Below are 26,184 nucleotides of genomic sequence, written 5' to 3'. Positions count from 1 at the left end.
TTCCCTGCCTTTATTTTGATGGCTTCTACTTCCCTTCATAAGTTTGTCATTTAGTTTCTTTTCTCTCTTTTTTGTTTCTTTGTTACTTTCTTTCTATCAACTAATATAAAGGACCAGCAATGTGATATTTCTAACCTAATATTTGTTGTGGTTTATGCCGTACATATTTGCACATTAAAATTCTTTTTTCTTGCATTTGCCACACTTTAATCGGACTCATTAGCTTAGCTCAATTTCGGTTCTTGGGTTTTCTGAGGTAAGTGAATGTTGGGGTGACCTCATTCCCAACTCCTGATCCTTGTGCCTCTAAAGTCAAATGCTTATGAATTTTCAAAGTTTTCTTTGCCAGTGGATATGTGTGTGTCTGTGCACATATGTGCCACAATATTGAGTCCATGTTTGTACCATGGGTCCCAGGTATTGAACTCAGATAATCATACTAGGGTAGCAAGTTCTTTTACCTGCTAAGGACCTTGCTGCTATTGCACAAGTGTGTGTGTGTGTGTGTGTGTGTGTGTCTGTGTGTCTGTGTGTCTGTGTGTCTGTGTGTTTGTGTGTGTGTCTAATTTTCATATATGTATACACCATATATTGCGCCAATCTCTGCCTCTCAATACCATTGTCCTTCCTTTCCTCACCTCTTCTATCATTTCTTTTTATCCCTCTGGACAGTTTCTCGTTGTTGACATCAATTTAAAATGTAGGAACACACACACGCCATTTGAAACCAAGTTAAAATGAAAAAATAAAAATATGCAGTCTTTTTGATCAGTACTCCTTAGCAATAGCTTTTCTTTGATTTTTTTATACATTTGATATATAATAATTAATGGGCAATCAGCTTGCAAATTTTCCTTAATGATTATATCCTTGGAATTTTCATAAATGTTAGTATACTATCTGTGGATAAAAATGTCAACTTTTAATTCCTACTAGTGACGGGCCTTAAATTATCACCTTCCTCCATTCTGACCACAGCAGTCTGCTGTCTATAAGGGTGATCACCACTTAATAAATAAAAGGGAAACAGAAGAGTGGTCTTGTTCTGACCCCTTCTACCCAAATGGTGTTACATGTTTGTCCTGAAGAAATGAGGATATGTTTTGCTAGGTATGGGGTGCCAGCTTGTGGAAGTGAGAATTTAGTGCACCTGAGTGATGTCTTCTCCCACAGTTGCCTTGGCTGGAGGAGACCTGAATCATCCCAGTCACAAGCACTCCTCTCTCGAAAGAAACCCAACCTCAGCTTTAAAGGAAATGGACACTTAATATCCAGTGAGATTCGTGCACATCCCTCACTCTGGCATAAGTCCAAAAGACTTTCAGAAAAATGAAAGGGCACTTAGCGCCATTAGAAAATTCATGCCAGAGTCTTCTGTCTAGTCCAATGGAACAATGCCTCGAAATACCCAGCTACAAGTTGTTAATCTATACGCCATGCCGTGAATCATCTAAGGTGATAGTATATTTCATAACGCCCTAGTAGGTACTTAATTGCTTCTTTGTGGATCTTTTGTGATTTTTCATGGTGGTGGTCCACTGTTACTTCAAGAGTTCAAGCAGGAGGGCAGAGGCAGGGAGTAGAACATCCTTGTTTACATAGATAGTTCCATGCTAAATACAAATAAAAAGATCTTGGATTACAAATACAAAACCCCAAATGAACATGTCATTGCAGATGTGTGTCCCTTCTGAGCGCACAGGTTAAAATCAAACTTTATCATGCCAAGAGAACATCCACAAGAAAATTGCTGGAGACACCAGGCAGATTAGAATAGAAGTAATGGTGCCGGAGAGGTGGTTCCACAGTTAATACTAGCTACTCTTCCAGAGGTCCTGAGTTCAATTCCCAGCAACCACATAGTGGCTCACAACCATCTACTGTGAGATCTGGCGCCCTCTTCTGGTCTGCAAGCATGCATGCAGGCAGAATGCTCTATACGTCATAAATCTTAAACAAACTAAAATAAAAATAAATAGGTTTGGAAAGCTATGTGTATTATATATAAAAAGTGCAATTACATCTACTGCTATCCTGCATAGATATACAGGGGCCTGCAGCATCCTTCTATTTCTGATAGTTCACCCACCACTTCAATATCTGAGACCAGTGTCACTTATGAAATACTTCATTTAAGTTATAAATGTACCATTGTCATTCAAGCCTGGAAATATTAACTCTTTGAATGAATGTACAGAGAATTTTAGTCAGTATGTTGCCACAGGATCTGTCAGGGGTTGGAGAGATGCTTCACGGATTAAGAGTACCAATTGTTCTCCCAGAGATCCTGAGTTTAAATCCCAACAACCACATGGGTACTTACAGAACTCTGCAATGTGATCTGATACACTCTTCTGGTGTGTTTGAAGATAACTACAATGTACTCACAAGTAGATATTATATAGTAAAAAAAAGGAAAAATAGGACTTCTCAGTTTAATCTGGCAAACCTAAATGTCATGGACTTACTGGATGGAGCAGGGTGGGCTTGATCCTGTAGGAATGTACCCAAGCACTGAAATTGGCACTTTGAGTCACTATGCCCAGTTGTGAAGAGTCCTTTCATGGTTGTGGTGAGCAACTTTGCTTATCCTTTCCCATCATCCAATTCTTTCTATATAAATGAGATCATTTCTGTAGTGTCTGGTTTCAGGTGAATTCTGATTGGCTCTGTGATTCTGACATTTTTGTGGCTCCAGTTGACTAAAGAGGAAGCCATCCATGGTTTTCTAGGTCTCTGAGTGTTTTACCTCTTTTAAAAATATTAATCAATCATGTTTATTTAAAGTATTAACATCAGAAATTTTTAATGGGAATTATTTTAAAAAATCATTAAACAACCAAATCGATTTTCCTATTCTAGCCATATAAGCCAGCTGGACTTTGTAAGGAAAATGATCTAAAGCATCAGTGTCAAGGACTACAGAAAACTGCCACCCACAGGTAAACTGCCACAGTAAAGTGACTACAGCATGGTTCTGTCATTCATACCAGACAACCTAGAATAAATACCTTATAAAAAGAATTAAAATCTATCCAAACCACTTAAAATACTTAAATGCAGAAACCTTAATTTTCCTTCAGTTGGGCCAGAAACCACCACAGTCGCTATGGTCAGTGTTCCAGGGAGAACGAGTGGAAAGTTTAAGCTTAGGCCAACCAACATAGCCCTCGACTTTTCAAAGAAATCGTTTACTCAGGTATACTGTAAATAAGGACTGTGGCAACACAGGAAACAAAGGCAGTTGGCAAGTGAAACTTCTAGAAGCTCATGAAACTGCAGATGGAAAAGGAGAGACAGGTAGTGCCAGGTTCTCTGCAGTCGTTCGGTCGTGCAGGGTGTCAAACAATCGCTGCTTCCCACACCAGGATGTTAGCCCACAGGAGGGGCTGGCGGGACCTGTCCACTGTGAGGACTGGAAGGCTTTCCAGGAAGGCTGAAGCCTCTCAGGTTAGGAGGCCTCAGTAGAAAGAGGAGCACAGCGATCACCATCCAGACCATCAAGATCGCAGTGATGCTGATGCCACTGTCACCGGAGGGCCCTGGCAATTCCCGAAGGCATTCTGTGTTGGTACAATAGGCCCGGGACTGCCGGAGCAGATTGATGAGTCTTCTCATAGTGCGTTCATGAGAGCAAATACATTCACAGGGATCAAATCCTCCTTCAGTCATGGTTGGTTACTGTCGCGCCCACCTCGACCGGCAAGGAAGACGCAACACCGTTGGATCCTTCTCAATCAGCCTTTATTGCAGGAACACCTAGTTGATGATACGGGGACCCCGGGGAACAAAGGCACTTGCCTTAAGTACAAACAGACAGCATGGCTAAGGACTTGTCCTCGGGGGATTGGTGGAGTAAAGACATCTTATTAACATGCTTATCAACTATGACCTAGTAAAGATGTCAGAAGAAAGCTAAAGGTGGTAGTAAATACAAGCGACCACTAGATGTCAGTGCTATAGATAAATGCTCCCAACATCTCCCTCTTTTTTGTTTTATTAAAAGATGAGTCCATTAGGTGGAGGTAGTGGTCTGAGAGAGATCAGACATGCCTCACAGAGTGCCCAGCTCGGCCATGACGAGCCACTCCTGCAGTTAGGACTGCACCCCAATGGCTAGAGATGACTGAAATGTACAACACACCGTTCTGGGCTATTGGTGTGCTAATAATAGGGGAGAGACAGAGCAGAGGGGCATGGGACCAGCCCGAATGTACAAACAGGGCAGGGCCACCTCTGTTTATGACTGGTCTAGATCTGGGTGTCACGTCAATACACGTCATTGCTCCTGTCTTAGGTCGTTCCTCTCAAAACTCGGCCTTACCCGTCACTGGAAATTAACCCTATCGCCACCGGGCTCCTGGCTTAGGTTGGTCCGAGCCTGAGGAAAGTTGCCCGTCTCTGGACACAATGACCTCACATGACAGTGACAAAATATGATCTAGGGCGAACTCTCAATCTTTTAGAGAGGCCAGCCACACACTGGGAGAAGCACCGCTCTCAATGGCCGCCATAGCCTGGTAAACAATCGCTTTGTGTCTAGCATGTTCTCGTTTTAAACGGCAAAAAAGCCATAGGCATACTCCACATCCCAAGAGGACAATGGCCCCCCAGGCAAACATGCCAGCCCATTCTTTGAAAAACGAGAAAGCATTGGTGATCCACGAGGTGAAATCCCCAATCGAGATGGGTTCCATTCTGGTGTTGTTAAGGACAGCAATCTGCATCAGCAATTGTCTCGATAATTGTTCCGCTTCCATGGACCAGTTTCCTTTCAAATAGTTAGAGATTTCTTTGCTCTGTTGAGAATACTGAGAAAAGTTAGCTTTCAATGGAGTAACACATAAGCCTCTAAAGGAGGAAACGCAGGACAGCTGCGTCATATGATATAATGCCTCAATTTGTTCTTGAAGCAGATCTATTCGTTGGTTAGCTAATAGAAAGCCAGATGTCAAGTGGGTATTGAATTCTTCTTGTATCTCCAATGCTACTGTGGTTCTTTCTACAATCTTATTGATAGTCTCAGCCGTCTGTATTTGATTAGTCATAGCAATCGCGGCTGTTGTAGCTGCAGCGGCTGATAATACAATGGCTGAAATTATAGCTGCCGTAATACCAAAATCCCTTTTAGTTCTTAATAAATGAAGTATGGGAAAATCATCCGGATTTGCTACTACAGGGATAGGCGCAAAGGAGGGAATCTTTACAATCACTGCGGTATCATTGGTGCCATCCCAGCATTCAGCTAAATAACAAACTACGTCAGAGCTATTGCAATTTAAAGCATAATTACTTGCATTAGTGCTTATCAGAAAAAAGAAAGGTGGTCTAACACATACTGGAGCGCCAACAGCAGCATCATTAGCTATTAGTCTATTAATCTTAACACCTACTAAACTTGTATTGTTATTGGTTCTAATGGCTGAAATGTTATATAATGTAAATTCTTCACCTAATAATCGAGCAAAAGGAGTTAGAGATGTGTATGCTCCCTGCTCATTAGATAATACCCATTGATACCAGGGCCAAAAATTACGTTTGCCAGTCTTATTTCTCTTCCTATCATATTGGGCATTGCTAAGAGGAGGGGAAAATTCAAATCCCGGTAGGAATTGTTTAGGTCTATGGAACGGACTCTGACATGGGGTAAATTTAGGTGGAAAGGCTTTATATGGGGGGCAAGTAGGTAGGACTCTACGACAGGTAGAGTTAACCAGTTTGCGAATGCCTTGCCCCGGGAGTGATGGAAAGCTACCATTATGCATCATAATCAAAGTTGTAATGTACGAATTAGCAGAGTTATCAATTGATGTATCTCCATTGCCTGAAGAGGCCCCTTGTGTAATTTTACTCAGAGCAGCCTGGATGGCTCCAGTGCCCATAGCACGGTTGCTCACAGGATCTAACCAGTTTGCCAAAGTGGTCCTTCGCAGCCATATACAAGGCTGGGAGGAATTTCTAAGAGTGAAACATAAAGTATGTAACAGTGAAAGATTAGTGGCAGTATATCGTTGAGGCAATTCTCCACTAGGCACTATACAAGGAACATCACGCAAACAGGATGTGGAGAAAAAGGTTGGCAAAACAGTAGAATTGCTATGAACTGGCATAAGTACTGGCCAGGATCTGGCGATAGCCCACAGCGTGAGTGAATCAACCTGGATCATCATTTCCAGTAGTAGTAGTAGTATTCGTAGTCTCATCTTCACGAATAGCAGGAGGCAGTTTGCGAGTCAAACGTTCAGGCACCCAGATTGGATTGTCTTGATTCTGTGGAAAAACACAAACAGCTCCCCTAGATCTCGAAATTACGGGATCTGGGCCACACCATTCACCAGTTAAGACATCCTTCCACTTTACATCTGCATAAGTCATGGGTTTCGTGGCTGCATGGCGATCTGCAGCAGAGCGGCCATGCGCATCCAAAATTAAAAAATTTAGAGTAAAGAGAGCTAAAGACAACTGTTCTTTTGGTGTCCTGCCATAGGCAATTCCCCCTTTTTGTTTTTGTAAGAGCTCTTTTAAAGTACGATGTGCTCTTTCCACAATTCCTTGACCTTGGGGATTGTATGGCAATCCTGTAGTATGTTTGACCTGCATTGTTTGGCAAAATGTCTGAAAAGACTTTGTGGTGTAGGCAGGTCCGTTGTCTGTCTTGAGGCTGTCAGGCTTTCTCCAGGCTGTCCACGCCTCTAAGCAATGACTAATGGCATTACGAGCCTTTTCACCAGTCATTAGAGTGGCATGTATAATGCCAGAGCAGGTATCAACAGAAACATGTGTATATTTTAAGTTTCCAAACTGAGATATATGTGTAACATCTATTTGTCAGAGCTTTAATGGAATCAGGCCACGAGGGTTAATTCCCACCTGAGGAGGGTGGTGAAATTGAACACAATTCTGGCAGCGTAATACTATATCACGAGCTGTAGCTCTAGAGATTTTAAATTTTTGTTGAAGAGTGAAAGCAGGAACATGAAACTTTTGATGAAATTCTCTAGCGAGATCAACTGGAGCTGTATGAAAAATGAATTCTCTGTGAGTACTAGCATCCACCAAGGCATTATTACTGGCCATGGGACCAGGCAAATTAGTATGAGCTCGAATATGTTGTATGAAAAACTTATTTTTTTCTGGCCCAAATTAATTTTTGCAATTCTAAAAGAATTTGACATACTGTACTAGTCGACCTAATTGGCCCTGCTATTTCAAGAGAGCGCACAGCGTTGACTACATAAGCAGAATCAGAAATTAAATTAAAAGGATCATGAAATCTTTTGAAAACCTCCAATACAATTTTGCATTCTGTAATTTGGGGGGTGCCTGGATTGAATTGAATTAAGACTGGTTCTTGAGAATTAACCATATAGGCACCTACACCTGTTTTGGAGCCATCTGTATAAATATCTAATGCTCCAGACAAAGGCTCTGAGGCAGTGACCTTTGGAAAAATTACTGGATGCTCAGTAAAAAATTGCAACAAAGGATCCTTAGGATAATGATTATCAAACTCTCCGTCAAAACTACAGCGTAATATAGCCCAATCATCTATCAAGGCACACAATGTTTCTACCTGAGTTGTAGTATATGGTACAATAATCCTCTTTGGTAAGATGCCAAAATGTTGAATGCAAGATTTAACACCTAACATAGCAAGCTGCGCAACAGCAGAAGGATAGTATTCAAGAGTCTTATTAGGAGAAATATGAGGATAAATCCACAGAAGTGGTCCCTGTTGCCATAGCACCCCTGTAGGCTGACGAAAAGTTCTCAGTATACACAAAAAAAGATCCTCATTTTCCTTGTATCTTCTCAGCATTGCCTTTTCTAGTCCTCTCTCCACTTTCCTTAGAGACATTCGTGCTTCCTCAGTTAAAGCACGGGGTGAAGTAAGCTGAGAATCCCCTTTAAGGATCTCATAGAGTGGTTGTAAATCTGCATTAGGCATGTTTATATAGGGTCGAATCCAATTAATACTTCCCAGCAACTTTTGAAAATCATTTAATGCTTTTAAATGATCCTTTCGTAATTCAATTTTCTGAGGGGAAACATTATGAGGAGTAATCTTTGCTCCTAAATATTCTCCCTTTTTGCCCATTTGAACCTTCTCTGGTGCTATAAACAATTGATTACTTTCAAGCATCTTTATCACTTCAGCATAGGCCGTTTCTAGGGTACTACAGTCTTTAGCAGAAAGCAATATATCATCCATAAAATGTATTATTCTCAATTTTGGAAATTGATCACGTATAGGCTGTAAGGCTTTTCCCACATACAGCTGACACATAGTAGGGCTATTAGCCATACCTCGAGGTAAGACTACCCACTGATAGCGCTTATCGGGCTCTTCATTGTTCATAGAGGGTAAGGTAAATGCAAATCGCACGCTATCTTGCGGGGCAAGAGGGATGGAAAAAAAGCAATCCTTTATGTCAATAATAATAATAGGCCAATTATCAGGAATACTGGAGAGCAAAGGTAAACCCCTCTGTATGGGGCCCATTATTTGCATCTGAGAATTGATAGCTCTTAAATCATGCAACAATCGCCACTTTTCTGATTTTTTCTTAATGACAAATATAGGTGTATTCCAGGGCGACGTGGATGGCTGTATATGTCCCAATTTTAGCTGTTCAGACACTAATTCAGTAGCAGCAGTTAATTTCTCAGAGGATAAAGGCCATTGAGGAATCCACACATGTTCCTCTGAAATCCATGTAATGGGTATGCTTCCCTCAATGGCCCCTAGGAAAAACCCAGACCTGTTCTGTCTCTTTTTGATTCCAGTAGCACTGGGTCAACTCGTCCTTGTAAATTTTTTCCCAAACCTTTTTTGGGCATGTAGCCCATTTTAATCATCATGTCCTTGGCCTGTGGAGAGTACTCATTAGTCAGCCTCAAGTCCAGATTTATTAAGACATCTCTGCCCCACAGTGTCACTGGAATGTCTATGATATAGGGAGTAAACCTTCCTGACCTTCCTTCTGAATCCTCCCATGTCAATTCCTTTGAGCTAATTAGAGGAGCCATTTCGTACCCAAGGCCGCGTAGGGCCCGAGAAGATTTTTGTGCAGGCCACCTGGATGGCCAGTCATGCACAGAGATAATGCTACTATCTGCTCCAGTGTCTAATAAGCCAAGAAAAGAGTGTCCTTCCACACTCAAGGTTAACATTGGACGATTGCCAAGCTCTAATGAGATGAAAGCAAATCGGGAGCCTGTAGATCCCAAGCCCCTATCTCCTCTAATTCTATTATCAGCAGGAAAATGTTTATGCAGGCTGGGTAGAAGCAGCAGCTGGGCAATTCTGTCTCCAGGGGAAATAGCAGAAATTCCCTGGGGAGAGGCTACCAGGACTTTTACTGTGCCCAAATAATCAGGATCAATTATTCCAGGTACAACGTGTAAGCCTTTCAGGGCAGAAGAGGAGCGCCCCAACAACAGCCCAACTGTATCTTTAGGGAGAGGTCCCTTAAAATCTGTGTCTATAGGCTGTACTCCCATTTGGGGGGTTAATACGAGTCTGGTGGTGGAGTGGAGGTCCAGTCCTGTGGAGCCCTTAGTGGCTCTCTTAGGTCCTTCGGGTGGTGAAGAGAAGGCCAGGACCTTCGTCTGTTCTGTCCCTGCCTGTCGTTCTGTAGAGCCCCATATATTTGAGGGCCCTGGGGACGTGGGCCCCGTCGTCCGTTTTTTGGCCATGTACTATCATGTCCTGTCACCAGAGGTCGGCCATTCAAGTCCTTTACAGATCGACATTCACTTGCCCAATGGTTCCCTTTTTTACAGCGAGGGCACAAGTTAGGTCTTTGATGTTTTTTAATACTCTGTTCCTTATTACTTTCAGGGCATTGCCTTCTGTAATGCCCTTTGTGGCCACATTTGTAGCAGGTATCTGTAGAACCCTTTCCTTTTAATTGTATCATTGCCGCTGTTAGTCCAAAATTAGTTAATGGCCCGCCTATCTCCCTGCAGACCTTCATCCAGACTTCCAAACCTTTATGTTTGTACGGCGTTATAGCAGACCTACACTCCTTAGTACACTGTTCATACACTAGTTGTTTGATAAGAGGCATAGCTGTATCAGGGTCTCCGAAAATCTTAGTGGCGGACTCCACCATGCGGGCTACAAAGTCTGAAAATGGCTCAGTGGGTCCTTGTAGAACCTTGGTAAGGTTCCCAGAGACTGCGCCTCTATTAGGCAATGCTTTCCAGGCTTTAATTGCTATGTCATTAATTTGAGTATAGACCTGATCTGGATAACCAGTCTGGTCCAAAGCAAATCTGCCTATTCCCAATAGCATGTCAGCGTCCCAATGTCTCTGAGGGTCGGCTCCTGAAGCCAAGTTGATTGCAGCCTGAGCGTTAGCATTTTCATAAAGAAAAGATTTCCAGTCCAGATATTGACCCGGAGAGAGACAAGCTCTGGCTAAAGTCCCCCAGTCTCCAGGGGTGAGACAGTATCTGCCAAGAGTCTCAATTTGAGCCATAACAAAGGCTGCGCTGACTCCATAGGTTTTGACTGACTCTGCTAATTGTTTTATTGTCTTAAAGTCAACAGGTTCATGATGTCGCTGCCCGTTTGCATCCAGAAAAACTGGAAAACTCAGTCCTAACTCTTTCCACACTTCTGGGCAAAAAGAAGTACCTCTTGCAGACTTCACCATTGTTTTCCTTTGAAAGTTATACGATGGTGCAGGAGGTGCTGTTGGCATAATTGCCTTCTTATCTAAGTCCTTGGCTTGTTTCTGCACAGCATAAGTGTTTGGCCAGTCAGAATGATAAATCTCTTTCTCATAATGAGCTACCTCCTCCTCAAGGTCAGCTAGGTCACTATCACTGAATTCTGAATCACTAGACATCTCCAAGGTCAATGCTTTTAATGAGGGATAAATTTTCTTTATTCCTTGATCTTGATTACTTTTCCCGCCTTTGTCTGTCCTCTCCTTGATCTTTTCTGTCTTTTCTCTTACCTCTTTTCCTCCTTTTCCTTTCTTTCCCTCCTTCAAAACTCTCTCTCCTTCTGACATACTCTCCTGTTGTTCTGTAAGGATTCTCTGACCTGTCCTAACAGCTTCTTCACATCTTTTATCTTCCAAGCAGGCACGGATTATACGCCAAAGCGGCTTTGTCCCTGGTTTAAGCGTGCCCACTGTAGTCTCCTTATCCAGATCTTTTCCTAGCCTCTCTCATGCTCTCAAAGTGAGCGACCCTGACACTATAAACCACGGGGCACAACGGTTACACTCATCAAGAAAACTCAGCAGGATTTTCTTTTCAATTTTAAGCTTACGCTGACCAAGAAGCTCCTGAAGAGCTGACAGGAGCGGGGTGGAGTGCGAGCTTCCCATGCTTTTACGACCTTATTTACGATCGATTTACGAGCAAGGCGAGCTGGCGAGCTGGCGTGTTTATTTACACACGATCTTGTGGCTCATCAGTGGACTCTTCCCAACAAATGTATTCATGCCCTGGACGGTGGCAATTCAGACAGAAGCAACACCACAACACAAAAAGAGTATAAGGCAAAAGTGCTAGTCCAACCCACAAAGGATCAAATGGAAAAGACAACATTACCGTGCTCCACAAACCCCTTTTTGCCTCTAAACCAAGGCTATCATTGTCCCTGCTTTTCCAGAGAACTTTATTGTCCTACCAGGGAAGTTTTACAATCCCTTATCCCGGAGCTTTACAGTCCCAATTCTAGGAACTTTACCGTTCCACTTCTAGGAACTCTATTGTCCCAATTCCGGCAACTAATTTGCCCCTACTGGGAACTTACCGGCGCCGACCGTCCTGAGGCTGAAAAAGTTCTGGATCCAGACGAGAAAAGATAATTTTCTCGGGTCCCCGTACGGGCCACCAGTTGTCGCGCCCACCTCGACCGGCAAGGAAGACGCAACACCGTTGGATCCTTCTCAATCAGCCTTTATTGCAGGAACACCTAGTTGATGATACGGGGACCCCGGGGAACAAAGGCACTTGCCTTAAGTACAAAACAGACAGCATGGCTAAGGACTTGTCCTCGGGGGATTGGTGGAGTAAAGACATCTTATTAACATGCTTATCAACTATGACCTAGTAAAGATGTCAGAAGAAAGCTAAAGGTGGTAGTAAATACAAGCGACCACTAGATGTCAGTGCTATAGATAAATGCTCCCAACAGGTTACCAGCTTGATTTTACTCAACTCTTTAAAGCCACCCAAACAAGTGGTGGGTGGGGAGGGAGGTGGCCTGGAGTATTCTGGATGCAACTGTCGCTACTGCTGCTGCTGGCCGCCACCCTCCTCCCCTCCGGATTAGATAGTCAATGTCACTCTTAGCCACTAGACCCGGATCTGCGTTTTGCCTTTTGTATGGGTGGATCACGAGGTTGTCAAGTGTGGGCAGAATCTGGGAGACAGCTTTGCCTATCGAGGTTGGTGTTAGTCTTTGTATGGTTACCAGGAACCAATTCCAGATCCTCTGGAAGAACAATAAGTGATTTCAACTGCTGTGATATCTTCCCTGCCCCTTCCTCTATACTTTGATCTTTCTTTTTTTTTTTCTTTTTTTTTTTTGTCTTTTCCAGAGCTGGGGACCCGAATCCAGGGCCTTGCGGTTTCTAGGCAAGCGTCTACAACTAAGCTAAATCCCCAACCCCTTACTTTGATCTTTCTGTAGTCTCTCTGACTCCATCTGCCATAACGAAGACTTCATCTCATAAAACACTGTGGACAATAGCTACTGTGAAAAATACCATAAGTTGACAGAGCCTCCATTTTCACATAAATATATAAACACATAAATACCTAAAGAAACACAGAGACACACATAAACACACGCACAGAACACACAAAGACACACAGAGACACACACAGCCCAAGTCATCATATTCTTTAGTAATTCTGTCCAGAGCCAAGTGGTTATAGGGATAGAAGAAAGTACAATTCCCAGCAATTTCAACTGAATATCATGTAATGCATATTTATGAAATGCATACTTCACAGTATTTTAGGATTCGAGTACATTATACTATCTATCCTTTATTTTCAAAAGTATCGAAAGTTATGAAGAGAATTCCAGCCTAGTATCAGACTTGTGTCCATCAGAATCAGAACAGTTTGCTGTTTGAAACTTTCTTTTATTACAACTGTTTCCTAATGTCACATAGGAAAACCGGCTTCAGCCAGGAATGCCTTTAGCTACCACATGCATCTGAATCTCACCCTGGGAAAACCATGAGAATCCATGAGAGAATGTGTGTGGCTCTTTGATGTCCAGCTTTCCTGTAGGTCTCTTCTGGCTTGCACGAACACCACTCCTTGATTCCTCCCTCTAAATGGCCGTGCAACCTTCTTGCCTTGCTCTGCTGCTGGTCACTGACAACTTGAGGAAGGTAAAAATTGCCTAGTGTGTTAGTGAAGCAGGCCTTTGAATGTCGCTCTGAGGGGTTTTGGGGAGAGAATCGACGTAGAGCAAACTCTGAATGGTGGTAACACCATAACTCTCAGGCCAGGTGCCTGCACTGAATGGCACAGAGAGGAAGCTAAGAGCTAGAATTTCCCTATTTCTGCTCCCTGCTCCACCCACATGGAAAGAGTCTCATTCACATCCTGCCAGCCAGTCCACTTCTACCAACTGCACCTCTCACGGCTACACTCACCCCTTCTAGGATGGAGTCTGTGCTTCCCGACTCTGAGCCAATGGAACCTCCTTTCTTAAAATGCTTCTGTGACAGAATGGGAAACACGACCAGTGCAGTCACTGCTTCCTTCTGCCTTTTGCAGTCTCCTCCCGCCTGGTTCCCTCACAGCCTTCGCAGTCCAATGTGTCTATAAGAAAACAGGGTAAAGATGTCACCTTAATTCTCCTTTGACTTGTCTCTGGGAAGAGCCTTTTGCTACATCAGCCCAGATAGAAGAGTGAAAGAGGAAAAAGAGAAGAGAAGACAGTAGATGGCCTAGGCAAGGGATAACTGAAGTTCTCCTTGTAACACAAGCTACTTCCCAAGATATTACCACTAATCCAGTTTCTGTGTCAATAGACCCCCAAAACCTAACCACCTATCATTAGAGCACATTTGCTGACAAAATTTTGTTGCAGTTAAATTTCTATTATATGTCTTTCAAAACACATCTAAAAGTGGAGTGGGCTTTTCCAGCTAGATTCATGACCTCCTCTCTCCCACACAGCACCCATACTCAAATCACCTGTGACATCTTGTTTCCTAAACACAGGTATGGCTGTCACTTTTACTTTTCTCCATGGGATAGTTTAGGTAGAGTGACCTGACCACACCTGCCCATCAATGATTGGCCTTCTAGCTTTAATGACTTCGGAAAATTTATGTTTGTTGATAATGGAAATCCTCCCACAGTATAAAGTCATTTGCTCCTGCTCTCAAACAGAGGAAAAGAAAGAGAGAGAAGGTCTGCCTGCTAGGCATAGTCAAGGTAGGTCAAGGCCTGTTGGCAGATTTTTCAGCCTGCTGAGGTATGGAACCTTAAGAGAAGGTGTACTTGAGGCTTAAATTTCTATTGACCTTGGTGGTTAAAAACGGAGTAGTTTGGGGGATGGGAACGAATGCATTGTTTATTTTAACAATTTGTTTCTGTCAGCTTGTGGTTATGCTTCCCACAGTGCTATAGTAAAATAGGGCTTTGAGAAATGTGCTTGTTGTTTCCTTGTACCCACCAGCAGCCCTTTCATAGCTGTCTCTTTCCTCTTCTTTTGGCCTTTCCTCATCTGCCCCTCAGAGAACCTTTCCACTTCCTACCAGTCAGTCCACCAAAGTAGGGCCATGCCGTTTCAGGAAACTGGAATTTCTGAAAAGCCCATTGAATATGGAAAGCAATATACCCCAGGATATGTCCTGCAGCTCAGAGTAAGATGTTGCAAAAAGAGGATAACTGACTGATCTCCCACTTTGTGCTTTCAAAAAGAACAAATACTTCAAAACCATAGTTTCTTCCGCCTCTCCATTACAGAATCTGATTTCAGCCCTGCACACTGTGCTCTCCTGGATCCATGGAGGCTAAGCTGCAGGTTCTGGAGATGCCAACCCCTCAGATGAATTCAATGTCTGCTCAACTCAGTCCATTCATTCACAGTTCCTGGAGTCATTGCGTCCACCGACCCAGACGCCCATCGCCGATCGAGAGTATTCCACGCAGCGGATCGAGTTCCAGCAAGCAGAAGGATCTTCAGTCACAGAGCACATTGCGGAACTTTCCTGACATGCTGGACAGAACTAAGAGGTTAGTGAGAAACAAGTTTGTGAAAAGGATCCTATGTCGCCATCTTCTGGGAAAATACAGAATTACATCCTATTACCTTTGGAGTCTGAGGCTTCCCTCTAGCCTCGCATGTGCCTCTGTTCAAGTCACAGATGCAGATATTCACAGCCAACCATTGGACTAAGCCTGGGGACCACAATGAAAGAGTTAGGGAAAGCCTGAAGGAGATGAAGGGGATTGGAACCCAATATGAAGAACAACAATATCAATTAACTGGAGCCTTCAGAGTTCCTCGGGACTAAACTACCAACTAAAGAGGATATATGGTCCGGGCTATGGCTCCTGATACATATAGTGTAGAGCATGTGTAGCAACAACTGGCTCATCTGAAATCTCTGGGATGGGAGGCAACTGGCCCTGTAGAAACTTGATGTCCCAGAGAAGGGGGATGCTAGAGGGGTGAAGAGGAAGTGGGTGGGTAGATGGAGGAGTGGCCTCTTAGAAACAAAGAGGATTGGGAGGGTATGGGGGTTCAAAGTGGAGAGACCAATGATGGGGATGACATTTGAAATGTAAACAAATAAAATGACTAGTGTATAATAGATGGTGACAGATGTCTCCATATGGACTAGATATTCATTATCTGTAACAGGTTCATTGAAATTCAAACTCCATAACTGTTGTGACTTACTTATTATTGAAATTTCACATAGATGAACACAATCAACATTTTAACTTCTCTCCTTGCACCCATAATAAATCATTAGTTACCTTGATAAAACAATTTAAAAAGCAATTAGGGTTTCTACTCTCTTAGGCTTCGATACAGCGCCTCATTTTACTCTCCCTCTCTATGTTCCCTCCATTGCTGCCCTCTCCCTGTCTCTTCACATTTCACATTCCTATCCCTGACAGTGTCCCTCAGCCATCCATGAGTGAACTTGTACTTCCCTAAATGAGGACAGTCTGGCCCACGTCCCTAGACCCTCACACTAAACTGATCATACAGTCACACAGATTGAAGAATCAACAGCTAACACCCACACCCACATTTCAGTGAATATGTATCCCATTTGTCTCTTTCAGTCTGGATTGCCTCATCCAGAATGACTTTTACTAGATCCATTCATTGTCCTGCATAGTGCATGCTTCCCTTTTTGCCTTTTGTAATTGTTAAGCAGCAATGCAGTCTGTAAATGCACCACGTTTTCTTTATGCATTCATCCGTTAAGGGACAACTTAAATATTTCCAAATTCTAAGCATTATAAATGAGCTTCACTGAACATGGTTGAGCAAGGGTCTGTATTCTAGGATGAATCAACATCTGGACATGAGACCTGGAGTTGTATGTTAAGGTACAACAATTTTCACCTTCCTGAAGAACCATCATACTGATCTCCGAAGTTGCTGTAGAAGTTTGCCTTTCCACCAGGAGAGTATGAATGTTCCCCTTGCTCCATAACCCAGTCAGCTTGAGTTGTCACATGTGTTATTAACCTTAGTCATACTGACAAGTGTGAAAAGTGATCTCAGAGTAATTTTGATTTGCATTTGTGTGATGTAGAAGGATGATGAATATTTCTTATGAATTTCTGTCATTTGAGTTTCTTTTATTATGAATGTTATGCTTAGATATGTAGCACTTTTTAATTATTTTTCTTCATATACAGTGTTTTAGTTTTTCCAATATATATTTATATTAGCCTGTTGGGCCCTACCTTGGAGTGTTTCCCTTCCTCCTCGCTGTGCCTTTCAGCCTACTATGGCCAGAAGTTGTTTACACCCTTGGCAGCTTCTCTCGGTCCCTGATTTGGGGCCAGGACCTTCCATGGCACCCATTCCTCTTGCTGAGCCTTTCAGCTTATTATTGTTAAGAAGTTGTTTATGCCCCTGTGTTGGGGCCGGGACTTGCCACGATGCAGATTTTTCCTGTTTTCCTATTTTCCTGGTTGGGGTTTTCACCTGCTTTATTGTTTTTCCACGGCTTTTGCCTCTGGTATATAAGGAGATCTCAGTAAAGCGTGGACAGCCTTCTTTTAACACGAATGACCTGAGTGTGTGTTTCTTCTTAACTCTTATAGGCCTATGCCCGGTTCTGAGTGTCCTGATGACACAGGCATCATCAAATGGAGGTCCCACCAAGATTGGAAAAGAGAGGACAACCTGACGAGATGGTCCCAGGAAGCCGGCCAGTGAAGGAGGGACGTATTGGGGAAAATGGGCCAGGAAAGGTCCCAGTAAGCAGGATACAGAAGCACCGTGGGCATTGAAAGCACGTGCAAAGAAAAATAAAGATTTGGGGTACTGGTGAGTAAACCTTGTAAAAAGGGACAAGGTAATAATGGTCAAATGTTTTTGTGTACGTGTTCTTTTAGAGTTATGCTAAAATCTAGAGAAGCAAAGTTAATTCTCATAGATGCTTTTAGTCTTTGGACCCTGATTAGAGACAGTTTACACCCTAGACAAGAGAGAAAATGGTTTGAGAAAAACATTCCTCCCAGACTCTCCACAGATGCTTTGGCAAAAGAAGGAAAGTGAGATTAAGCTTTTTAAGAGCTCTCCTAGGGACATCCTGCCTCCTTGCTGGCTCCTATTGGAGAAGTGCTTATTTCTGGTTCTGGGTCCTTTAGGTAGGGTATCTGGGTCCTTTTGGTGGGACACCATCTAGCTCCTTCCCTCTATGTGTATTGTCTGTCCTTAATGCACCAAACTGTCCACGGATGTCAATTTATGTCTGGGATTTGCTTCTCGTTGCTTGAATGTTTTATGTTTCATGTTTAAAAGAAATAATGGTGAAAACTTTAAATGCTGGTTGATTCCCCCTTTATTTAGTTTTAAGTCCTTTCAAGAAAGGAACAAATAAATAAAAACAGTTTCAATTGACCTTTGGAGCCCTGCATCCTAGATAACTGGTTATCTCTGGTGTTAACTGTCATGTGTTTCTCTGACTGGATCCGTCCTCAGTGGAGGAATGTAGCTAGGAGCCAAGGTCTGTCCACTGGGGAAGCTCCCCAGGGGGCTGGCTAAATGTCTACACTAGCTGGCTTAAAGGTGCCAGCAGCTTCACAGCTTCTATGGTAAAGGAGCTGATGGCTGTTTCTCTTAGAGAAATCTGTGACTGTGATTATTGGAATCAACAGGTAACAAGGTGCTTCTTTAAAATGACAGCTAAAAAAGTAAAAATGGTGTTTGATCTAAGTACTAAAGATATGTGTAGTCACTTCATTTTTTTCTGTTTGGTTTTAAATGTATAATACACTTTACATGTCTTGACTATAGGTGACTGGCTTTTAAGTTATTGGGATGGTTAAAATTTTGTAACATTGGTAACAAAAAGTTGGCTTAAAAAAGGAGTCATTGGAGTAAACACGTGGCATGAGCCAACCCAGGGAAACAGGTCTAGATTGGGATAATATTTTAATGTATTTCTTATCATGGAAACTGGACTAATAAAAGAATTTAGGGCAATGTCTCTTTGATGAGGTATTAGAGCCTGCACCATCGTTCCTTCATATGCAAGTCTTGGCCGCCATACTTTATAGCATGAGGAATGGACTTGGTGTTTTGGAGAGACTGGATTTTGGAGGATAGATAGTTTGGTGGAGGGTTAGTTTTGCTTTCCAAAGTTATGGCTGTGCTCTTGGGTTAGGAGGGAAACTTAAAGATTGTGGCTAATGATTGCCAGTGTTACATTGACTACAGTTTACAGTCTGATCCCAGACAGAATCGGGATTCTAACTCATACATATTTATGCTTAAGAAAAAAAATCAAACAGGTGGAGACTGTGACAAGGGTTGATGGGTCTATGGAACTTATAAGAGCATTACAGCCCGGTTGCTTACTGCAACTGCTATTTCAAGATATACATATAGAATTGTTATAGATTTAAGAGATTGTTTTTATGCTGTTTCTTGCACTCCTGGGTTGTTGTGAAATATTTCATTTCTTGTGTTTCCTTGGGCTTTGTTTGACTTGACCATACATTTGTATGCCTTTTTGAAAGAAAAATGTATTCATTTTTATTTATTTTGGTGAATTGTTCTTTGGCTGACTTTTGTCTCTGGTTCCTCTGAATGCAGTTCCCTCGGTGGCCGGAGGAGGGCACCAGATACCGAGTTATAAATGATGGTTAAGCACCCAGTAGGTCCTCTGAGTGAAGCCAGCAGGTTGTCCAGGTCGAACTCCAGTTGTAGCTCTCTGTGCACCATGATGTGCTACAGCTTCTCTGCCTCCTCCTGCTCTTCCTTGGCCAGCAGCACCTCTGCATTCTGCCCCTCCATGGCTCTCGCTTGGGTCTCAGTTCCCTCACTTTTGGGGATTTTAACTTTAAGAATGGACAGAAAGATTACAATTTGATGTTTGCCCTATATCTGAGAAGCTTTTTTGCCAGGAAAACAGAGTTTCCATTGCACACAATGGGATGATAAGACAGAGATTTCAGGAACGAAACCCCATATGTACAACAATGCCAAGCAACCAGAGCTTCCAGGGACTAAGCCACTACCTAAAGACTATACATGGATTGACCCTGGACTCTGACCTCATAGGTAGCAATGAATATCCTAGTAAGAGCACCAGTGGAAGGGGAAGCCCTGGGTCCTGCTAAGACTGAACCCCCAGTGAACTAGACTGGTGGGGGAGGGCGGCAATGGGGGGAGGGTTGGGAGGGGAACACCCATAAGGAAGGGGAGGGGGGAGGGGGATGTTTGCCCGGAAACCGGGAAAGGGAATAACACTGGAAATGTATATAAGAAATACTCAAGTTAATAAAAAAAAAAAAAACATGGGTGAATATATTGGAACCATGCCCCCTCTCAAGGCACAGTCCATGTAACAACATAGTCCAGCTTGCATACATTTAAAGGTGTAGGAAAAAAAATATTGGTCTCTAGGGAACAGTAAAAATTGTGGGAAATGGATTATATGTCACATGCATGGACCCTGGGTTTATACATTTCAGGAAGAAGAATATTCATCATCCAAGGTCTTTAGATCTTTGGCTGTTAACAAAGATGTTCTATCCATTTCAAGGACTGATACAACTCTCCCTCTCCTCAGCAACTGAGTTGTAATGAAGCAGTGAGAACTCTGAAGTTGTGGAAGGAGAGTGTGCGAATGGGTGTTCCTGCCTCAAAAGTGAGTCTCTGGAAAAGCCACTGCAGAAACTGGTCAGTCTGGTAGAGGTAGTTAGCAAGTAAGCTATGGCATTTCCCAGTGACATCACCGGTAGGGTCTTCCCTGGAAATTCTCTTGTATCCAGGAGACACTAGAATCTTCTGTGATGTCAGCAGTGTTGTGCTGACACCAACTGCCTGAGCGATTTCCCTTCAGTTTCTAATGGATTTCCGAGGAGGCATGTTCTCCAGGATCCTCAGTCTCTTTCGGAGGGACAATCATATCCATGCAGGCACCAGACCAAGGCAGAGGGAGGCCAGCCTTCCATCACGTTGGAGAACAAGACGAATGGAAAGATCCTTGAGGAGGTCAAGTGAGTACTGGGCAGGGCAAGGGGAGCTTCCTGGAGGAGGTTGGCTTGAGCTGGTCCTTCCAGGAGTAGGACGTATGATTTAGAGCCTCAGTCTTCCTAAATGGCTGACCCAGACTCAACAATTTCTGATCATTAGTTTGACAGAGAACCAAGACTGTTATATGTCAAGGGGCTTTCCTTGGATCTCTTTAGTGCCATGGGCGGTGTCAAAGAATACCAGGATGAGCCCCTGTAAGAATAACAAAGTGTCTCTCCCAGGATCGGCTGTTGAAACACTTCATTCTCAGCAGTGTCCTGTAGATTACGTGGGTAATCGATGCCAAGAGGGATACTCTCCTGGTCATATATCAAGGTCTCCGTTATTTTGTCCTTGAACACACATGATTCAAGATGTTAAGCAGCTTGGACTCAAGGACTTACCTGCCTCACATCAGACATTAGCTGAGAAGGTTCTCCAATTCTTCTTGTTTAGGCCAGCTTTAGAATTTCAGTGCCAGAGGAATGGCTTTAGGAGGTGTGGTCTATATCTATGATGGCATGTGTCATGCTATGGCTATGATGGTGGGAACAGGGACCTAGCTGAGTTCAGCTTAAAGATAGCTTTCTTGCTCTGTCAGGGATTCACTGTATCTGTAGAACTGTTCATCCTCAGACTTCTGTTTTAGACTAAGCATAGTTTTCCTTGACACTGTGTCCACATACATGCCTGTTCACTGGTGTTTATCTACCTACAGAGTTTGATCAGAAGGCATCGTCCCAACCCTCCACGACACCTGTTGAAGAGGAGAGAATGAAGCGTTTGGAGAACATCAAAATTGCTCTCCAGAAGATGCAGAAGGAGAGAGATGAACTCAGGAGTATCCTGGCCGATTACCCGGGAAAGAATTTAAATGACAGGTAGTCACAATGCAAGTTCTGTTAAATCCACATTTCCTGACATCGCAGTAGGCTACAACTCCAGGGTGTCCTCATGGTCAAAATCACTTTCCTGATTGCATCAGAATGTGAAGTTCAGATGGGAAAGAGATGGTGGCACAGGCTATTTTAATTCCTACAAACGTAAATCATAGCCTGTGGCCTGAATCACAGTCTGGGAATGAGGGTAGTAGTGTGTGAGCTCTCAGTGTGTGGTTTAAGGAGACTGGACAGGTGTTGGCTTGTGGGAACTTCTAGGTGCTCTGATTATGAGCAATCATTGTTGTAATTGACGTGGAGGTGCTTTGGGTTCAATAGGTCCTGTGAAGAGCTGTAGGGGCCCAATCCCACTTGCTGCCTCACAGTGTGTGACTGGACTGACAACAGGGGATCATTGGTTTTCTCTGATTTTATTCATTGTATTTGGAGATAATGCAACATCCTTGTATTTATTTGGCATTCTAATTGTATGTGAGAGTAGAGAGAGAGAGAGAGAGAGAGAGAGAGAGAGAGAGAGAGATTGACAGAGAGAGAGGGAGAGGAGTGTTTTGTGTGAGTTTGTGTGTGTGTCTGCATGTGAGTGCGTTTGTGTGTATCACTTAAGATCTGGGTATTCTATGTTCTAATTTGGCGTGAGAATTATCCCGTGTCAATTTCCATGGCATGATAATGATGAGACTGAGAGCCTCACTGTGAGCAGTACAACATTTCACATCTGCTCAGGTGGACGCACATGGGAATCTCCTGGTGCGTGTTATAAATTCTTTTCCCTGTAAATGACGTTCATGTTCCTTTGGGTTTTCATATAGCAATAGATTCTATGATTGAGAATTGTTACCTAAGAACAGGAGAATAGTCTTCATGGGTTTAAGTTGGAGCCTGGATTGTGGCACAGGGTCCTCAAATGTTCTTGGCAAGCTAGTCTATTCCTTCAAACACCCTCAGGGAGCTCAAGCAAATCAGCTCCCTCCTTTTGCTTGCTGGCACTGCTGTCCCTGTGTCCATAATAATAAACTTATAAATACGAAATGGACCCAGTACCAAGGATCAAGGTGTGGCATGTCCTAGGCTGGGGTAGTTCAGGATTCAGTCTGAATTCATGTAATTCTTGAATCCTTCATTCATAATGTTATTTCATCCTTGGACCATGCCCTACCACAGGAACAACTTTGAGTCCGAGATGCTCACGATGCAGCACCAGGAAGTGATGACCGACATGAAGAAAATGAGCGAGCAGGTCAATAGAGCTTTGGTCAAATGTACACACCTCACACTGGAAAATGACTGGTACTGGTGAGTAACTTACAAGGCTGTGACCCCAGCACTAGGCACAGCATGTGTCAGCCCATTCTTATCTGTGAAGTAAAGTGAGGATCAGGCTTTATAGTGTTTGAAGCAACCAGGAAGCCTGTCTCTAAGGAAGGCTCTAGGACACACAGGACACAGAAAGATTGGCCTCCAAGCAACATTCTAATAAAATGGACAAATAAGCACACATAGGGATTATGTCCTCCTCTGGGAAAAACTTGAATCAATCTTGTCAGGTTTTTGAGAAGTGCACTGAGTCTTCTGGAATGTGGCTCTTTTCTCCATTTGACCTGACTCTAGGTCATGCTCCATGGCTACTGTGGACTTGGACTATAATCTGGGGCTCTCTTTGGATCAGGACCCTAGAAGGAGTAATGGACTTGGAGACGTGGGAGGAAGTTGGAGACTGGCTGGGAGTCACCATTTTTTCTTTGTGTCTCAGCCGCAGCTTCTGCCCCCTCCTAACTGAGTTGTTTGAGCTGAAGAACAATGGCCAGAGAGCACGGAATGAGAACAGGGAGCTTCTATGGGAACAGATTGCACTGGAAGAGTCCATTAAGGAAACAACAAGGATCTGTGGGGAAGCCAGTATGAAAATCCCTGTATCAAGCAGCCTCAGGTAGGATGAATGACGCATCAAGGTCAGGTTTTCCTGATATCTAAGCATAAACCAAGTCAAACCAGTTTAACCTTCTCCAACTTATCCAGACGCTCTCCTAGGACTCATCCAGTTGTTCAGTAGTTCTGTGGTGTTAGCTTCATGCAAGAAACTGGAGGATTGACAACCAAATCCTCCTGCTCAACTAGAAAATGCATTTCCTTAAGGGGGATCTGTTGATCACACACTGCACACTTACATGCCATTATGCTAGAGGGATGCCATGTGGTAGCCGTCTTTGTAGTGCACAGAACTGATTAGAGTTCAGTTCAATTGCCAAAAGAACGGCTCTCATTGTCAATTATGATGGGGCTTGTGGACTTTCTCTCCTTTTCCCCGTACATTGAAAATCTTCCCTTCTGCCCGTCTAAATCGTGGTTTACAGTGACAGAGCTTGAGAAGCAGTTTGTCCGTCCTGTTTTATGTCAGTGTTTTAGTGTTCTTTCCTGTGGCTTATGTCCTGGAGCTGACTGGATGAACAGGGATGTAAGAAAGACTTCTCTCAGGGTGAGGGTTTGTGTGAGATACGTGAGGATTAGAGGGAAATTTTTCTCCAACTCTTTCAACCTAGTGTGCCCAAGGAGTACATTCCCTACACAGGTTTACTCTATAAGGGATGGATAGCAATGTCTAAGCTCTCACTTGAAACATTTCCTTTGCCTCATCTGTATTCAACAATATATATATATATCGATAGAGAGGTAGAGAGATAGAGAGAGAGGGAGGGAGAGAGAGAGAGAGAGAAGAGGAAACACAATTTTTCCAATTAGTTTTAAACTGTTCTTAATGGGGTCTTGATCACTATTGAAATTATTACAGTGGGAAAACTATTCATCAACATTGACATTACTTGGAGAAAAACTCAGGAATGTGGTACAGGGATGTGAGGAGAGGCTGCTGTGTGTAATCCATGTACCTCAGTGTCGAAACTGATGACTGAGGGCTCTTCTGCCTTCTTTGCTCTCGGTGTATAGTAACACTGGAAGGTCACGTGCTTGTTGTATCTTCTCAACATCCAGGTTATGTTAATCATTAACCTGCCACCACTTTCTCTCCAGATTGGCCTAAACTTGGTTGAATATACCTTGGCTTTGGAGTTTGGCCTGGAATTTGTTAATTGAAAGATTAATTTGCTTAGAGTTGAATCTTCAGGCAGAAGATGTCCAGGAGTTATGCTGAGGTGTAATCACATCTTTGCCTCAGACAGAAACTTAGGCTCAAAATAGTCCAAAGCACTCAGCCTGTGTTGTGTTGTGGCACTCTTAACCATTGTTATTCAAAATCATTTGATCTGAGTGAAAATCATCTGTAAGGAGGGTTTAGAACAGTGATGACCCTCAGACATTGCTGGAGGTGTCAAATGGGTAGCCCTGTGAGAAGCTGTGTACAACTCTTGTGAAAGTTCAACCTTTTGACACAGCGATTCCAGAACAAGAAGTAGGTGTGAGCAGAGAAACTGTGGCACATTAGTGTTGTAGGGGTTCACCTCAGAGCAGCCATGAAGCAAAATTACCCAGATGTCCATCAGTCAGAAAGTGAAAAGGTACAATGTTGTCCAGCCCTTCCATGGACTGTGGCTGAGTTTGATTATACCTGCCAGCATTTGGCTTTGAAGTAGTCAGCCTTATCGCACTCGAATTATATCTGATAGCATCCCAGTCCAAGTTTTACCTTGGATTGTGGTTATGGAGATTTCCCAGCTGTTTGTGCTGGTAGTTTGGCTGCCCTGTCAGGTACTGTATGGTAAAGGGACCTCATATTGAAAAATGCAGCTCACTTTGCATGCACTGGGAAACAGTGAGCAGAGGACTGAAGAGGCTCACCTGCCCCCCCCCCGCCCCCCCCCCCAGTGCTCTGTTGCCTGAAATCAGCCTCCTGTGCACAGCCTTGTGACCTTGCTAAGCAGGCTTGGCTAACAGGCCTGGATGTCACATTTCTAATTTCTGATTTTCAGGGGAATACACTTTATTGGCTGAGCTGTCTTTAGGCTATGCTCACTCTGTACTTACCCCATTCCAGGTTTTTTTTTTTATGCCACAATAGTAGACTGGGTGATCTCTTCTATTACCATTAAGTGGGAAACTAACCACATTCTGCAAAATATTCTGCTTGTGTGTGTGAACAAATATATTTGGGTGAGTTCAAAAGTGTGTATGTCTGGGTGTCTGTCTGTCTGAGTCTGTATACATGCCTGTCTCCATGGACAAAATAATCTAATGACCAGGATGAGGAGAGAATGGAAGAAAGTCTGCAGGATCCCCTGAATCAGAAAAAACTGGTCACTGAGCAAAAGGCCTTGTCTGAGAAGATGCAGCACCATTTCGGTGTCACTGAGATGGTTTGAAAGCACAGGATGAGAGGACCCAAGTAGATTAGCTATACTTATAAACTGTCTTATTGGGTGTGTGACTTCCTACATAGTTCTCAGCATCTGTCAGCTAGGAGCAGCTCAGAATATTATTCTTGTCCATTTTAAAAGAAATTTCATCCATGAAGTGTATGTGATCCATAGAGATTCTGGCTATTGTGTACTGATCCCTCCAGTCTGTGCTCTCTTGTATTATCTGAGCCCAGTGCCTTTAAGTCTCCCCACAAAT

At 43.2% G+C, this 26,184-nt stretch overlaps 3 protein-coding genes across 3 annotated transcripts in view; 1 reads left to right on the top strand and 2 right to left on the bottom strand.

Moving 5' to 3' along the window:
• Positions 1–3,372: 3,372 nt before the first annotated feature.
• On the bottom strand, positions 3,373–3,672 carry LOC134482251 (small integral membrane protein 14-like). Its single transcript, XM_063274943.1, has one exon. The coding sequence runs from the start codon at positions 3,670–3,672 to the stop codon at positions 3,373–3,375; it is 300 nt and encodes a 99-aa protein (XP_063131013.1).
• Positions 3,673–3,730: 58 nt separating this feature from the next.
• Positions 3,731–12,155, bottom strand: LOC134481922 (uncharacterized). The gene is made up of 2 exons (XM_063274737.1): positions 11,780–12,155; positions 3,731–6,270 (listed from the first exon to the last, which is right to left on the bottom strand). The coding sequence occupies exon 2, from the start codon at positions 6,201–6,203 to the stop codon at positions 4,455–4,457; it is 1,749 nt and encodes a 582-aa protein (XP_063130807.1). The 5' UTR covers positions 6,204–6,270; positions 11,780–12,155; the 3' UTR covers positions 3,731–4,454.
• An 8,352-nt stretch (positions 12,156–20,507) lies between these two features.
• LOC134481941 (uncharacterized) overlaps positions 20,508–26,184 on the top strand; it is a 6,832-nt gene continuing 1,155 nt past the window's right edge. Inside the window, exons 1-4 of the mRNA XM_063274759.1 lie at positions 20,508–20,706; positions 21,441–21,603; positions 22,783–22,914; positions 23,372–23,548. Of these exons, the coding sequence (XP_063130829.1) occupies positions 20,556–20,706; positions 21,441–21,603; positions 22,783–22,914; positions 23,372–23,548 (623 nt within the window). The 5' untranslated portion in view covers positions 20,508–20,555. The remainder of the gene's footprint in view (positions 20,707–21,440; positions 21,604–22,782; positions 22,915–23,371; positions 23,549–26,184) is intronic.

This window comes from Rattus norvegicus, chromosome 15, assembly GCF_036323735.1.
Source record: "Rattus norvegicus strain BN/NHsdMcwi chromosome 15, GRCr8, whole genome shotgun sequence".
NCBI classification, from domain to species: Eukaryota; Metazoa; Chordata; class Mammalia; order Rodentia; family Muridae; genus Rattus; species Rattus norvegicus.
The sequence above is the reverse complement of the archived record's forward strand: the minus strand, read 5'-3'. Positions and strand labels throughout refer to the sequence as shown.

What these genes read in the sequence shown, in the direction of transcription:
- LOC134481922 (XM_063274737.1), bottom strand. Translation starts at nt 6,203, where the DNA reads ATGAGACTACGAATACTACTACTACTACTGGAAATGATGATCCAGGTT.
- LOC134482251 (XM_063274943.1), bottom strand. Translation starts at nt 3,672, where the DNA reads ATGACTGAAGGAGGATTTGATCCCTGTGAATGTATTTGCTCTCATGAA.